Source organism: Chrysemys picta, chromosome 7 (assembly GCF_011386835.1).
Source record: "Chrysemys picta bellii isolate R12L10 chromosome 7, ASM1138683v2, whole genome shotgun sequence".
NCBI classification, from domain to species: Eukaryota; Metazoa; Chordata; order Testudines; family Emydidae; genus Chrysemys; species Chrysemys picta.
Genome location: NC_088797.1, coordinates 79904744 through 79921515, shown reverse-complemented (window position 1 = coordinate 79921515; position 16772 = coordinate 79904744). Strand labels below are relative to the sequence as shown.

At 38.3% G+C, this 16772-nt stretch overlaps 1 protein-coding gene across 26 annotated transcripts in view; it reads left to right on the top strand.

The window, feature by feature from the left end:
• ANK3 (ankyrin 3) overlaps positions 1-16772 on the top strand; it is a 548316-nt gene that overhangs the window by 236251 nt on the left and 295293 nt on the right. For 23 of the 26 annotated variants that reach the window (XM_042854766.2, XM_065553408.1, XM_065553405.1 and 20 more), the window contains exon 1: positions 14071-14764. The exons of the other annotated variants lie outside the window; for them this stretch is intronic. In XM_042854766.2, the coding sequence (XP_042710700.2) occupies positions 14651-14764 (114 nt within the window). In that variant the 5' untranslated portion in view covers positions 14071-14650. Of the gene's footprint in view, positions 1-14070; positions 14765-16772 lie in introns of those variants that run through there. 26 annotated transcript variants of the gene reach the window in all.

Below are 16772 nucleotides of genomic sequence, written 5' to 3'. Positions count from 1 at the left end.
ACTCCTTTGTGCTTCAGTTTCCCTGGCCAAGATTTTCTAAAGTGACTAGTGGGTTTGGGTGCCCAACTTGAGACATTTTAAAAGGACCTTGTTGATCACATGTCCTCTGAAAATTAGGTCACTTAAAGGTGTCTCAAATTGGGAAAATATGTTTTTGAATATTTTGGCCCTTAACTCTAAAACAAGGGTAATAATGGTTATTCTGTATTGCAAAGTGCTTTGAAATGTATGGAAGAAAGGTATTGTGGATGTGCTAAGCATTATTATTTTATTATTCTTCCAAAAAAGAACCATAGAAGGATGATCTTCAGTTCATTATCTTCATCATGTCAGATTGTGTACAAAACCAAAAAACTTTGGTTAATAAAATAAAATACAGTTTCTCCATATTTTTCACCGTTCCTTATACAAGAACATACCGTCCAGGTTTTAATAGTGGCCTCTGAAGTGGGCATGCCCAAAATTACACATCCAAATTTTGTTTGTACAATTTTGTGTGCCTGTATTTTGCAGGCCCAATAATTTGATTTGTCTTTACAAATTACCAGTCTTCAGCTGGATACAGGCGGGTGGACTTTTTCACTTGTACAGGGCCCCAGTAACTTTCATGGGATTCTGCTTGGGATTAAGGGTCTGTCCACACAGATCTGAATGCAAGAGCAGGGTCCAGGAGTGAGATGCTGTGATACACCACTTAGAGGCACAGCATAGAACTCAGAGCTCAGGGGGAGGAGTGGCTACGGTGGATTTGTCACCTTAATAACATCCCACCCTGCACCTGGGATGCTTCAGTGCTCATAGCATAATTTAGACATCTAAGGGAGGCATCTAAGCTACGGCAGCCTGTCCCCAGCTTCCTGTGGGCTGCAGCATCCTGCTTCTGACATGCTCCTCCCCATTCTGTTCCACCTACTGCACCAGAGATTGCAAGGGGGATCTCAGAAAGCTGCCTTATAGCTCCCCTTCAGTTGTTGCACCAGAACAATGTCCCCCTGGCTGGATAGATGGCTTTCAGAGTCCCCTTAAACTGTGTCAGACTTGTAACCCGAGAACCTCACCTTAAGTAGATATTAGAGCAATGAAGATTTTCCCTTTGTTCAAAAAACTCTAGTTTGTTACACTTCATCTACAATACTTTGTGTAGTACTGATTTTATTCAAAATGTTTAAGATCATCAAACATTTTATGTAGCTCTTGGAGTCATCATAGATAATTCTCTGAAAACATCTGCTCAATGTGCACCAGAGTTAGAAAAGCTAACAGAATGTTAGGAACCATTAAGAAAGGGATAGATAATAAGACAGAAAGTATCATAATGCCTCTATATAAATCTATGGTATGCCCACATCTTGAATACTGTATGCAGATCTGGTTGCTCCAGCTCAAAAAAGATATATTGGAATTGGAGAAGGGCAACAAAAATGATTAGGGGTATGGAACAGCTTCAATATGAGGAGAGATTAAAAAGACATCAGGTTTAAAACAAACAAAAGGAAGTACTTCACACAAAGCACAGTCATCCTGTGGAACTCTTTGCCAGAGGATGTTGTGAAGGTCAAAACTATAACAAGGTTCAAAAAAGAGCTAGATAAGTTCCTGGAGCATAGGTCCATCAATAGCTATTAGCCAGGATGGGCAGGGATGTAATGCCATACTCTGGGTGTCCCTCGCCTGTTTGCCAGAAGCTGGGACGACCGGGGGATGGATCACTTGGTGATGGCCTGTTCTGTTCATTCCCTCTGAAGCACCTGGTATTGGCCACTGTTGGAAGACAGGATACTGAACAAGATGAACCATTGGTCTGACCAAGTATGGCTGTTCTTATGTTCTTATTATAAGCAGTTTGGGTCAGGGATTGTCTCTTACGATGTGTTTCTATAGTGCTAGTATAATGGGGCACTGATCTCAACTGGGGTTTTTATGTGCCAATGCCATAAGAAGAATTAAGCAAGGGAATTTTTTGCATACCTGCTTTTTCTCTCGCTAGGCAAAAATGATAGAATTGGGGCTCCTGTGCAGATTAACTGCTTTTCATGAAGTTCTAGCATAGGCTGCATTTCTGAATTTTTGTAGAGAATTTTAGCTTGTAGCCCCTGACACCGCCTCCCCATAATCACTTCTCTTCATCTGAAAAGCCTTCATTGGTGTTAGTTGTGAAGATATTGTAATGAAGCTTTCATTTTTGTCCAGATAAATAAAACATAAAGACACTTTTGAAGGTAGCCCTGAAAATCCTTGGATGTTTTTGCCAGTTTCACAGATTTGAGATTTTTTGCATACTACTCTACTAAACACAAAGGAACAGATTTGACTCCAGTGGTGAATTTAATTTTGTGGAAAATCAGAGAGAAAACCCATCCGTAAAATATGCCTTCACTGTTAGATTTGATCATTTCTGTACCATGTGCTGTTAAGTCTTAGATATAATTCTACTTGTTTCCCTCCTCCTCTCACCCCCCAGAAGTCAAGACACCATTGTATAACCTGTGTAGTGTGTTGGTGCATTGTGTACTAGAAATCTTCTTTGGGTAGTATGCTGATTTTGTGATGACTACATATCCTCCTCATTGTGCTAGAAGTCCCCTGGGAATGTAATAAAAAGTGGCCACTTGAACACAGAAAGGTATCCAACACAGGAAGGAATAATGAATAAATAACTAGTCCCATTAAATAATTCCTTTACTCTATAGTCTAAAGAGACTTCTGCTTTTTGTTCATTTTTTATTTAAAGTATTTAAAAAAAATCTTCAGAAATGGCATTTACATTGTTAGGATTTAGGGCCTTTACTGAGTGGCACTTTCTGACTTTGATTTCATGGCTTCCCTGGCAGCAACACTAAGAGGAGAATTTGCCTGTTCTGAAATAGCATGACTACCTAGAATTTTCTGACCCTGTATACCTTGGAGAGCTCAGGTCCAGTATTCAAGTATGGGACAGTAAAATGAAACATTTAGAATTTTTGCTTGAGTCTTCTTCAAACAGTTAATTCCTTAGACATCTAGCCAACACTAACTGATTCTTGCACATCTGATTTCATCTCTGTAGAGAGGGGTGGTTGTAATGGGGTGTTTGGGGGAAGTAAAACTGTCTGGGACAAATTAAAAATGTAAAGCAAGTGAGTGTTCACACAAGTTCAAGAAAACTTTTCTGAATGTCTATGCCTTTTGGAAGCCAGCTGAGTGCGGAGTAAGAATCCTGGGGTTCCCAGAGTTTTACAAGGCTGTACCAATCCCATATCTGGCAGCACAGAATCTGGAAACTCTGCGACCCTCAGCTTCAGGACTCCTAGGTAGAGTGACAAGATCTCTTGATTTTATAGGGGCAGTCCCGATATTCAGAGCTTTTTCTTAAATAGCCTAATGCTCCCCACCCCGACCTGATTTTGCACACTTGCTGTCTGGTCATCCTATTTCCAGGTGTGAAACCAAGGCCAAGCCCTAGTTAGAGCAGGGCCTCCAAGGCTTCCGGGCTCCTCACTCCACTGCATGGTGGGGCTGCCCTGGAGCCACAGACCTGAAAACCCTGGGTGTCCCCAACCCTTGGTCATTCACACGGTGCAGCTGCTCTGGAGCTGTGGACCCTGGTCCCCAGCATCCCACTAGCCATGTCACAAGGTCTGCATAATGTTAGGAATCTTTGTTGATCCTGATACATGATATTGGAAGAGCTGTGGGTAGACCATATCCTGATCTTGCATTGGGATCCACTAGCATAGACTTGTCTGTACAGTCCCATTGAAGACAACAGGACTTCGCAGTCTCTTGGGTTCCATGTTCACATATCCTGAAGCCTGATTGGGGCCCATGTAACTAAGGTATTAAAATCTATTAACTGTGTGACACTATTGTCTGATTTATTGCCTTCTGTTAGAGAAACATCTCAGTTGCAGTTGTGAGCAGTGAATTCTTTTATTCAAAACTGAAATGTCTACTTATTTTCATATAATTTGTATATTTATAATGTATGCGAGCTTAAAACAATCAAAGTAGGTGCAAGTGTTACATCTGTGTTTGACTTTTGGCCTCCATCCCACTCTTCGTTTGGCAGCTCCATTTACTTTAATGGATTAATTTACTGATACTATGACAGATATGATTCTCCTACACCATTACTGCTTTTTATTTAGCACTTATTATTACTAGGCTGCTAATGTTCCAAAACAGGGAGGGCAGACCTGGACTTGAAGCCAACTAATCTAAAACACAACAAAGGTATGTACTACTATTACTACTTTTTAAAAATTTTATTTTTTAAGACCAGCATCAAAGAGTGGCTTCCATCTGAGGCAAGCATAAGGCAACTATTATGTTGGCCCAGGAGGTTTCCCTGACAGAGATGGTGTTGTGGACTTCAGAGGTCCCAATTTGAGTCTCAGCTGTGATAATGTTGCTAGGTACCCACGTATTTCAATCACCGGGTAGGGGGTGTTATGGGTTTGTTAAACCTGCATGGTGTCTGATCCCAAATTAACAGATACAGCAGAGATTATATTACTCACTGGTGGTCAGATTTGTTGTGCTGAATCATAAAGTCCTTGCATTTCTTCTTTCTAAGAATGTTAGATTCTGAAGTCCAGCCAAACTGCACGCAACACAAGTCAGAGGTTATGTGTATGAGTGCAAAGATGGCACAAAACCTTCTTTATCACTGTGTGCTGGGCTGGTTCTCTGGTGTCTTGGCTTAAGTGACAGTGGCTGCTAACAACCTTAGGGGCCAAAACTGAGTCTGAGGATTGGTGCAATGTAACAACATCCTGACTACTCACCCTTTCTCTTGGCATATCCCCTTGAGCTGGCAGCAGGGAAATGGTAAGGGCACAGGAAAAAATGTTGGGAATTACTATGAATTTTGTGTAGACATGAGGAATTAATGCAAAATTTTGCAATGCCAAAATTTTTGCAAGTACTTTAAAATAGCTCTAGTTAAATCATGTCGTTTCACTAATGGGTACGTAGCACAAGACTTGAGCACAGCTGTGCTCTCAATTGTTGACTGCTTTGAATACTATTCACTAGCATTTCCTAAGAGCTAGTGATCTTTATTAGCATTCCCAAGAGTTACTAATATTGTGTAGTTGAGTCTCATCCCAGTCTTTCATCTGTAATGGGATTTGTACAGAAAATAATATGGGAAAATCACTTCTAAATCTCTCTAAATATGTACAGTTTTTGTGGTTCCTGGTAAACTGAGACGATGACCCAGATTCTTCTCTGAAAAAGTGATTTAGTCTGAGGGTCACTCCTATTTGGTGCAGCTGTCACAGATAAAAGCTGTCTGTTGTGTTAAACTTGGTTTTACCATTGCATATATTGAGACATGAAATGTGAATTAAGAACATGCCTAGGCAGAATTCTTAAAATAAATAGTCTAATGCCCAGACAGAATTACTGAGCTAGAATTTACACTGCAAATGAATATCCATTAATTCAAAACAGCATTAACATGCTGTAGTAATTAAAAAATATTTGAATGTGAAAAAATTCATATTCAAGGTTGTTTTTGGAACATTAACTCTGCCCTACTACACCTTCCATATGCAACCTTTTCACTGCATTGCAAGATCATCTTCCTTTAACCAGTCTGCTCCACATAAGAACAGCCATACTGGGTCAGACCGAGCCCAGTATCCTGTCTTCTGACAGTGGCCAATGCCAGATACTTCAGAGGGAATGAATAGAACAGAGAATCATCAAGTGATCCATTGGCCTTGTCATCCACTCCCAGCGTCTGGCAATCAGTGGCCAGAGTATGGGGTTGCATCCATGACCATCTTGGCTAATAGTCATTGGTGGACCTATCCTCCATGAACTTTCCTAATTCTTTTTTGAAACCCATTATATTTGTGGCCTTCACAATATACCCTGGCAACGAGTTCCACAGGTTGACTGTGTGTAGATTGTAGGTCTCAGACCTCAGAGTACACCGTTCACCAAACTTGGCAAGCGTCTTACTTACTTGCCATTGAGAAAAGAAGGAAGCTGACATGTATGTAGAATGTATTTTATTTTTTATTTGTAGTCAATGATTTGGTTACAGTCTAAAGTTGTAACAGTTATAAGCATACTCTCAGTGTTTGATAAGGAAACTAGGGAAGAATTAAAATTCTTTATGCAACTTGAACTGCAGATGTTCTCAGTATGGTTATTATAACTACACCACCTATGTGTCATTATGAATAAATGTCTATCTACAGCCATAAGTCTGTCTAAAATAGTCCAAATTAGGTCAATTAAAATGTGACTCAAATGGGATTGAGAAACCTCCATTAGCTTCAGCTCTTTATGCTGAATATCTTTAAGAGTAAAGGTAAGAGCAACATTTAGCATAACATTTACTTTAAATTTACCATTTTCTCCACAGATTTCAGATCTCCTGAAGCCATGGCTTGCTCACTGCTCCCTATGTAATGTTGTCCCCCACCCCCCGCCGGAGAATATACTAGTACCATCATGACCAAAACTGAAGTCCACTGGAGTAGGTCTGTGGAGGGTGGTGGGAGGTTTAAGTGAATTTTATTCTATTGTGTAAGTTTTCAAAATTTTTAGCTTGCTCCATTCTCTAGAGGAATAGTGTGGTGACACTGCTGGGGGCATTGAATGGTGCAATAACCATTCAATCCTAGTCACAACTTCGGGATACATGAAAAATGAGATAGGGTAAATATAAGTGTAACACATGCTAACTACACCTCTGGGCTTTGCTCTTTGGTACATTGAGCATAATATTCTAAAGTTAATGGAGGTTTCTTAATCTTATTTGTGAGTGTCTTTTGAAGGATAACTTTGAGTTTACAGTGTTTAACACAGCATTATTTTTAAGTCAGGACCTCCATTTCATTTACATAGCCTTTTCCAAAGATCCTAAGCAAGTGATAACTTGGAGAATAAATATTCTTCCCTATTTCTATTAATCTTTGTTTCTTCCTTCCTCTTGTTCTCTTCTTTTCACCTCTCTTGTTTTTTGAGGCATTATAAATTATGGCAAATATGGAATGGATTGAAGTAAAATAGACTGCCCCCCCTCCAACCTATTGTCTGGAGTCAGGTAACCAAGAGACTTCAAGGATCAGTAGTGTATCATAACAAGAATAGGATTCCTTTTTCTGTCTCGAGGCTTGATGCTCCAATAATTTCCATTTTCTTTCCTCTCTGCTACCTGTGTCTCATATTCTAATGTGGGGAAAATTACAACACATGCTTTGTTTACCAGTGAGAATTTTTGAAAAGATGCCTTAGGGTCTTCCTAGCATCCTGGTTCATCATGACACTTTCTCATCGTTATCTGTTTTCTGTATCTTGAAGGTTATAAATATTACTTGGTGATGTCATGTTCCATCCACCCCAAAGGGACCGCAGCCTTAAAGGAGAAATGTTGTTTCAGTTTTCAGAAATCTATTGTTTTTGCGTGTTCTAGCTAATGAATTCTCTCTGAACCAAATATTTCCACTTCATTTTCTCCTGTTTTTATTTTAGTCAGTGCATCACTATTACAATATTTTTAATATATGTATATGTACCAGCTTTGCTCCTTAATTTGGTGACTGGGGAATTAATTGAACCCAGAAATCAGGTCATACATGTTTCCTTTTTGCTTATTGTTTTGTTTCATTGTAATAATGGCTGTAGTTGTGCAGGATACAGTTTAATTATTTATGGATTTCTAAGATCTGACCCAGTGATATGTGCTAACATATTTCAGCAATCTGTCTTTAGAATGTAGTATTAACTATGGCTGTAAAGCGATTAAAAAAATTAACCGCGATTAATCGTGCTGTTAAACAACAATAGAATACCAATTATTTTAAATATTTGTGGATGTTTACTACATTTTCAACTATAGTAATTTCAATTACAACACAGAATACAAAGCGTATAGTGCTCACTTTATATTTATTTTTATTACAAATATTTGCACTGTAAAAAACAAAAAAATTGTATTTTTCATTTCACCTCATACAAGTACTGTAGTGCAATCTCTTTATTATGAAAGTTGAACTTACAAATGTAGAATTATGTACAAAAAAACTGCATTCAAAAATAAAACAATGTAAAATTGTAGAGCCTACAAGTCCACTCAGTCCTACTTCTTGGTCAGCCAATCACGCAGCCAAACAAGGTTGGTTACAATTTTCAGGAGATAATGCTGCCTTCTTCTTTTTTACAATGTCACCTGAAAGTGAGAACAGTCGTTCACATGGCACTGTTGTAGCTAGTGTTGCAAGATATTTAGGTGCCAGATGCACTAAGGATTCACATATCCCTTCATGCTTCAACCACCATTCCAGAAAACATGCTTCCATACTGATGATGGGTTCTGCTTGATAACAATCCAAAGCAGTGCAGACTGACGTATGCTCATTTTCATCGTTTGAGTCAGAAGGTTCATTTTCTATTTTGGTAGATTGGGTTCTGTAGTTTCCATATCAGAGTGTTGCTCTTTTTAAAACTTCTAAAAGCATGTGCCACACTTCCTCCCTCTCAGATTTTGGACGGCACTTCAAATTCTTAAACCTTGGGTCGAGTGCTGTAGCTATTTTTAGAAATCTTACATCGGTACCTTCTTTGCATTTTGTCAAATCTGCTGTGAAAGTGTTCTTAAAATGAACATGTGCTGGGTCATCATCCTAGACTGCTATAACATGAAATATATGCAGAATGCGGGTAAAATAGAACAGGAGACATACAATTCTACCCCCAAGGAGTACAGTCACTAATTTAACTGACGCATTATTTTTTTAACGAGCATCATCAGCAAGGAAGCATGTCCTCTGAAACGGTGGCAGAAGCATGGAAGGGCCATACGAATGTTTAGCACATCTGGCATGTAAAATACCTTGCAATGGTGGCTACAAAAGTGCCATGCAAACGCCTCTTCTCACTTTCAGGTGACATTGTAAATAAGAAGCCGGCAGCAGTATCTCCTGTCAATGTAAACAAACTTGTTTGTCTTAGTGATTGGCAGAATAAGATGTAGGACTGAGTGGATTTATAGGCTCTAAAGTTTTACACTGTTTTGTTTTTGAGTGCAGTTATGTAACAAAAAAAATCTGCATTTGTAAGTTACACTTTCACAATGAAGAGATTGCACTTTAGTACTTGTATGAGGTGAATTGAAAAATACTATTTATTTTGTTTATCATTTTTACAGTGCATATATTTGTAATCAAAAGTAATATAAAGTGAGTACTGTACACTTTGTATTCTGTGTTGTAACAAATAAATATTGAAAATGTAGAAAAACAAAAAAAAATTGAATAAATTTCAATTGGCATTCTATTGTTATAAGTGCGATTAATCGCAATCAATTTTTTATCCTTACAATAACTTAAAATGTAAATTTTACATTGTACCTATCTTTATGGTGCTTGTCTATAGTGTATGGTACATTCTGACTAAAATTACCTTTGTCACTTCTTTAATTTTGTCACTGTAGAGAAAGTCCAAATAACTTTGTTTTAACAAAACCTTAAGATAAGTATTTAATAAAGTTTACTGTGCCATTTCTCCCAGAAGCAAACTATGACACGTGGGATGACAATAAGCACACCCAATCCAAATATTAGCCCTCCTATGCCATATCAACTTCAGACAGTTATGCCAACTCACCTACTCTCAAGGATAAATAATAGATAATAAGACAAAGAATATCATATTACTACTATATAAATCCATGGTACGCCCACATCTTGAATACTGCACACAGATCTGGTCATCCCGTCTCAAAAAGAGATATTGGATTTGGAAAAAGTTTAGAAAAGGGCGACAACAATGACTGGGGGTATGGAACAGCTGCCATATGAGGAGCGATTAATAAAACTAGGGCTTTTCAGCTTGGAAAAGAGATGACTAAGTGGGGATGTGATAGAGGTATATAAAATTATGACTGGTGTGGAGAAAGTAAAGAAGATAGTGTTATTTACTCCTCATAACACAAGAACTAGGGGTCACCAAATAAAATTAATAGGCAGCAGGTTTAAAACCAACAAAGGATGTATTTTTTCACACAGACAACCTGCGGAACTCCTTGCCAGAGGATGTTGTGAAGGCCGGGATTATAACAGGGTTCAAAAAATAACTAGATAAGTTCATGGAAGACAGGTCCATCAATGGCTATAAGCCAGGATGGGCAGGGATGGTGTCCCAAGCCTCTGTTTGCCAGAAGTCGGGAATGGGCGATGGGATGGATCACTTGATGATTACCTATTCTGTTCATTCCCTCTGGGGCACGTGGCATTAGCCATTGTCAAAAGACAGGATAGCCGGCTAGATGGACTTTTGGTCTGACCCAGTATGGCTGTTCTTATGTTCTTAAGGCAAAGATTTTGGATATATTGTCTATTTTCAGTAACTGTCCAAAAACTTTCACTCATGTCTTTCCCATAACTTCTTCTCCCTTCAATATCACTTCAGGCTGCAGGCTTCACAAAGTCCCTCCAGTATTACTCCAGACTAAAGGGTATAGTTCCCTTTTGACTGTTAGTTCACTAGCTAAGATGCTACTTCTCTGAAATCTTAACTTTAAAAGACACTTTCTCTGAAATTCACTTCAGCAAAGACAGGTTTGGGCTCCACAGTTCATGCAGTGATTGTAATCCACATACTAAAAACAGCCACATGTTTTGCTTGAGTTGGTTAATTAGCTGAAGATATAATCAGGACTAAACTGGCTTGGCTGAGAGGTGAAATCCTCACACTTCTGTATGTATTGGGTGAATGGCCAAGGTCATTTATTATCCTCACTTATTAGAGTTATCCTCATTAGTGGAAGCTTGAACTATGTCAGTATACATGAAATCTAGCCTGTGAATAAGGATTTTTGGTGCTGTTAAATCTTTAACCTTCATAAGCACAAATCTTTCTTTGTGCCAACATGTAAAAATACTGCCTAGTATTTAAAACATACAAAATATAGCAATAAATTGTTTTTATTTCCCTTTAACTAGGTTATTTAGTCATAGATCATGGACCAGTACATTTTAAAAGGCTTAGGAAGCAACACAGATTTTGCTGAAAAATATTAATGGAAAATAATAAGTGACACAGTACTTGTGGTTAAATAAACATTTCAATTTAAGTTTTCAAAGGCAGGAGCTAGTGCACTATTCCAACCCCAAGATGAGGATGGATGAGAAGTAAAAGGGACTTAGGGCTTGTCTACATTTACATTTTATAGCGCGCTAACTTGCTGGTTCAGGGGGTGAAAAATCACACCCCTGAGCGCAGCAAGTCTGAGCGCTTTAAAGCGCTAGTGTAGACAGGCTCCGAGCGCTGGGAGCTGCGCTCCCAGTGCTCGGAGCTAATCCCCTCGTGGAGGTGGATTACCGGGAGCGCTCGCGCGTGACCACTCACACTTCAAAGCGCTGCTGCGGGCAGCGCTTTGAAGTTTCCAGTGTAGCCATGTGCTCAGTTCTATCTCTGTGTACTCACCTGGCTCCCATTGCTCTGTTATCTCTCTCTCTCAAACCTTGTTTACCCTCTAAGAGATAGGGAAATATCATTAACTTCATTGTACAGGTGAGGAACTGAGGCCCAGAGGTCACACACGAAGTCTGTGGCAGAGCCAGAAATTGAACCCAGGTCACCTGGATGCTAGTCTTGTGCTTTAAACACAAGATTAGCTTCCTTCCTCACCAAAGCTTTTCCCCTCCTCCCCCACCACCAATTTTCTAGATTTTCCTTCTGCTGTACCTCGGACCAACTTTCCTTCCCAGTCCCCCTCCACAGTAGAATCCTTGCTGGACTTCTTAACATTTCCTCGCCAGCCCACCCTGACAGATATTCTTGGTTTCTGATTGACTGAATGCTGCATTGGGTCACCTCAGGCCACTGGGCCTGCATTCAGCTATGTTATCTTAATGTGTACTTTTTGCTATTATGTTGCAAATTGTTTTGCATCTATGAATTTTTAATTCACATGTAGTTGCATGACCATATCTGTTGCAGTGAAGATTAGCAACCAAATCTTTAAGGCCAAATTTTGTCCTTGAATGCACATATGTGACTCCCACTGAAGCCAAAGCCAGAATTTGGCCCTTAGTAGTTGTTATTGGTGAAATTCAGTGTGTACAGGCTGGCACCAACAAAACAAATGTCTGCTTAAGGTCACACAAGTCAATAATGGTCTTCATTTTTTTCAGCAAGACAGTGTGCTTATGCACAATTAAAAGTAAACTTGTGTGCGCTTGATCCAAAAGAATCAAATGTAATATCTTAAAAAATGTTCTGAGAAGAAGCAAAACCCTGCTAGAATACCACATTATCTCCATTAATTTCTTGATCTCAAACATGTTTGATTCCTTAATGCTCCCCCACTTCCAGAGATGCTGGAACTAGAAGTGCTGGGGACGGGGTCGCAGCACCCCTTGACTTGAAGTGGTTTCCATCATATGTGGTTTACAGTTTTGTTCAATGGCTTTCAGCACCTCCTCTATAAAAATTGTTCCAATGCCACTACCCACTTCCCCAGATTTTCGTAACCCTTGCTTGCTGACCATTGGGAAAAAATTCCTTCTCCAGTGAACCTTGTGTCCAGTTCAGGCTTCCATCATTTGCAGTACATAATTTGAATTTAGGAGACAAAGGTATGTCCCGCTTACGGCTATGGAACATTATAATCAGAACCTGTATTTGTGAGGAACCTGCATCCCCAACCCTCTCCCACTTCTTGTTATTTAAATGTTGAAGATAGCCTATGACAGTGAAGGTAGATGGGCTCTGTACAGTCTTAGAATATTTAAAAATAGAAGCAAGTATACTGAAGGTTTATAGCTCATGCTCAAACGGGGAATAGTCACTGTTAGTGCAAAATCAGGTATTTAAAAAATTTCATTCCCCAAGAACAACTTTGTGACTGTTAGCGGTCATTGATGGACAGTCACTGGTATGTACCGATGTGAAGGTGCAATGAGCTTTTGATTGGCTTTTATGGCTTTTTTTTTTTTACTTTTATGGGTGCAGCTTTTATGGTTTTATTGAATCAGTAAGAAAGGTCCATAATAGGTAGAGAGCTCTCCGTCTCTGAGCATCTCTTCATAAAATCCATTACGGATTTCTACCATGCAACTTTTCTGCTGCATTAATGACCACGTACAAGGTAGCCAAGCATAAGTCCACTTGTTGGCTTTTCAGACAATTTTTGAGATTTAAACATTCTAAAACGATTTACTTTTATCCAAGTGACATAGGAGGTATACCAGATGCATGTCACTCATTGGAATTCACAACCTGGGCTCCATAGAATAGCTATCTAGTTCCAGAGAGGACGGTACAAGACCTCAGATGACACTCTGCCTTGTACACAGCTCTGGAGATCCAGTGCGATTTAGCTGATTGCACTGCAAATTCAAATGATTTTTTAGTTTTATATAAAATACTATTTTTCTTCTTACAAATAAAATTTCAGTGTTAACTGAAAATCTATTTTTACTTGGTAAGGCAATTTCTACCTTGATTTCTTAGCATTAGACTGATTTTTTTTTAGCGTTCATTAGGCATTATATATTCCATTAAAAGGTTAAAAATAGCAACTTCTAGCAAGCTATTTGTTGTTCACATTTGAGTGGAAAAAATATGGTTCCTTATTTACTGGGTACCTTGTTCTGTGTACATGTTAGTAAAAGATCCTCCTGCAGGCCTCTAAGGCTGCTGCTATTTTACCTCCCAGAATGAATAGTCAAAAGCTGCAGTCATTGAGGACTCAGGTGGCAAAAATTGTAAGGTGGTTGAAGTGAGCCTTGACATAAAAGCTTAAAACTACAATTCTAAGTACATGGAGATAGTGCTTGTAACACAGATCTCTCTTTTCTTGACCACGTTAAGAGAATGGTGCCAGGAAACCTCCTATGAATTAAATGCCTGTTTCACACACTAGCATGATCACATCTTTCTATCTGTATGATGTGTTGTAAATAAGTATGGTTTAAAAAAAAAAGACAACAGGGCTTTCAGTAATCCTTTCCCACAAAATGCAGTGGGATTGAAAAATCAGCATAAAGGACACACTGTGAAGATATGGCAATGCATGCATTGTTTTCTACATAATGCAGTCAGGGTCTCCATGGTAAAATGAAATTTTTATTTTATTTTTTGTCACCATCAGCAGTTAACCTAAAGTAGGAGCTGCTCCATTTCATTGTAGGTTAAGTGACTTACCATTCAATACTAGCTGGGAAGTATAGATAATGAACTTTCCTTTTTTTGGATAGGTTTTTAAAATAGATTTAAAAATTGGTAAAAAAAATATAATGCAGCATATGTTGTTGTTCTGGAATTTTTTTTTATATAAAACCCTCCTTTTTAGCATTCCCCTTTCAGTGGAATCACTTAGACACTTCCAGCTGGTGGCAGGGGATACAGCCATAATACAGCTTTCTCTGTCCCAGCTGTCTTTTTCATTACGTTAAATGCATTACGATGGCTGCACTGCTTTATAAAGGTTCAGGTACAGAAAGGTATAGAAAGAAAATATGCAAACATGCATTTTTGTAGTGCCTACTAGCTTCTACAAGATCTTTGGATTCTGAATGTGTTCCTGGCTCTGATCTAAGATATCCTTCCAGTCATTGGAACATTTGCTGAAAGGGCTGGTTAAGGTGCCTGAGGATATCACCTTTTACAAGAAATCATTGTTGTAAAGGATTTTTAGTGCATTATGGCTCATGCAGCCTCACAGCTAAAGAAAAACAGGGATTTAGAAATTATTGCTGATGAAGAAAATGAGAAAAAAAGAAAACACAGGAAAAGATCCCGGGATCGGAAGAGAAAGGTATATAGATTTGTACCAAATTCTTACAAGCATTCCTTTGTTTCAGTTTTCTTACATTGCAAATGAGCTATCAGAGATCATTCTTATATGTAACTTGGTAGCTGTCTGAATAATTGGTTAAGATTGTAAAATAACATTGCAAACCAGAACTGGGGGGTTTGCAAAGCAATTGAATTTTTAATCGGCTGTTAGTTGATTGCAGTGATGATGCAGAAGGTGTGCACTCATTTCACGTATAAATCAATCACATTACCATGATATGCAGGCATGGCTATAAGTGACTTTAAAATAGTGTATAACCGTAATGTGAAGGTTACATGTATAACACGGTCATGGGCTTAACTGATAGAATAAATAGTTTAGCCTATGTATACATACTTACTGTGAATGTGTGTGAGGGTAAATTTTTCTTTGTGTTGGGACTATGTCACATGCTTGGCTCTTAAAACATCCATTTTGAGAATAATGTCACAGAATTGAGATGTTTTGTTGTTTTTCCTTTTTCCTAAAGGCAAATTATATGGAAAATCAAACCACAATAATTTGTTGTTAGCAACTTGATTTTGTTAGGTTAAAATGTGATTGTGATCATAGAGCCTTGTTTTTCTCTGCTGTGTAATTATCCTGGATGCAGAAATCTATGGTACACTGAGACCTGAAAAATTCAGTACACTAGGGTGATCATTGTTCAATTAAGATTTGAATCTAATAGTGGTCTATTTTATTTTTATCAAGGTATAAAACAGAATAGTTGAGGCAAGTGGCATGATGATAGATGATGTCCTTATGAGTGCTGTGTGGATATGTCCTTAAAAATGACACTTTGTGTACTAGTCCATTTAGATAAGGCCCTGTAGTGATTTCTTAGTCATTGGTTGCAATTAGTAAAAATTGCCCAAAAGCCCATGGTCTGAACACAGAAGTGTGGTTATATAGAATTTGTGTGTGTCTTTGTGAAATTCCCTAAGGGATAGATAATCTTAGTGTGCTCTAAGCAGCCATGCATGTGCTTCCGGAAAGGCATGTAGATTTCCTTTAACATATGTGCAGCTTTTGGATGGATAACAATCAACATTTTCCTGCCTTTTCCCCTTTTTTCTTCTGAAATGGCAGTGTTAAACTTAATGAGAAGCACTAAGAAACCCACTGTCTTCTGTTCTAGTGAACACGTTAGAAGGCTGTGTTTAGATGGCTGCAGTGAGTGTACTGCAGCATATTAACTATAGATATCTTTTCCATTTAAATATACATGTAAAGGTCTCCTCAGTATTTTTTCTGGTACAAATGAAAGCACAAAATTAGGATATTGCCTTTGGGGCAGATTTCACATCAAAATTGGTCTGAATATGTAATATTTTTTCCTGTCTGATTTTATGGTTATATGCAGATCCGTAGCATTGTAGCTATCATTTTTCAGCTGAAAATGAACACAACAATGCAAATTTAAGGATCTGGCCTACCACCATGTATTTTCATTTGAGGTGTGAGTTAAAATGTATAGTATCATATTTAACTCTGTTCATGATTGAGAGAGCCAATATTATCTATAATAGGCTTAAGTTTAACAATAGCACACACAACCATATATATGCTGTCTTTGTCTTTGTGCTCATTCATATTTACTTATTGGCAAAATGTGGAAGAGATGTGGCAATAATAGCCTCTTGATTCAGAGATCTGAGACAATTGCTTTGTGGACAAAAATGCTTTACTGTTTATACAACACAATGCTGTAGAAGGGAAATCTCTTAGCAACCAGAGTGGGGACCTGGATAAATATCAATCTATTTATTGTAAATGCATGGATTTTCAGTGTCTTGTTTCTTCATAGAATAGAACAAATAGAACATAGAGGTTTCACACCAACAATGGTTTTTTTCCCTATTACACTGGAGATTGGTGATCAATTTGGAATTCTTTCTTAGCAGTATTTTTAGGACTTGCAGATTTAAGACATACTAAGTTTATTAGGAGAATGAAGAAAAAGTAGTAAGCTTGTCACTGACTA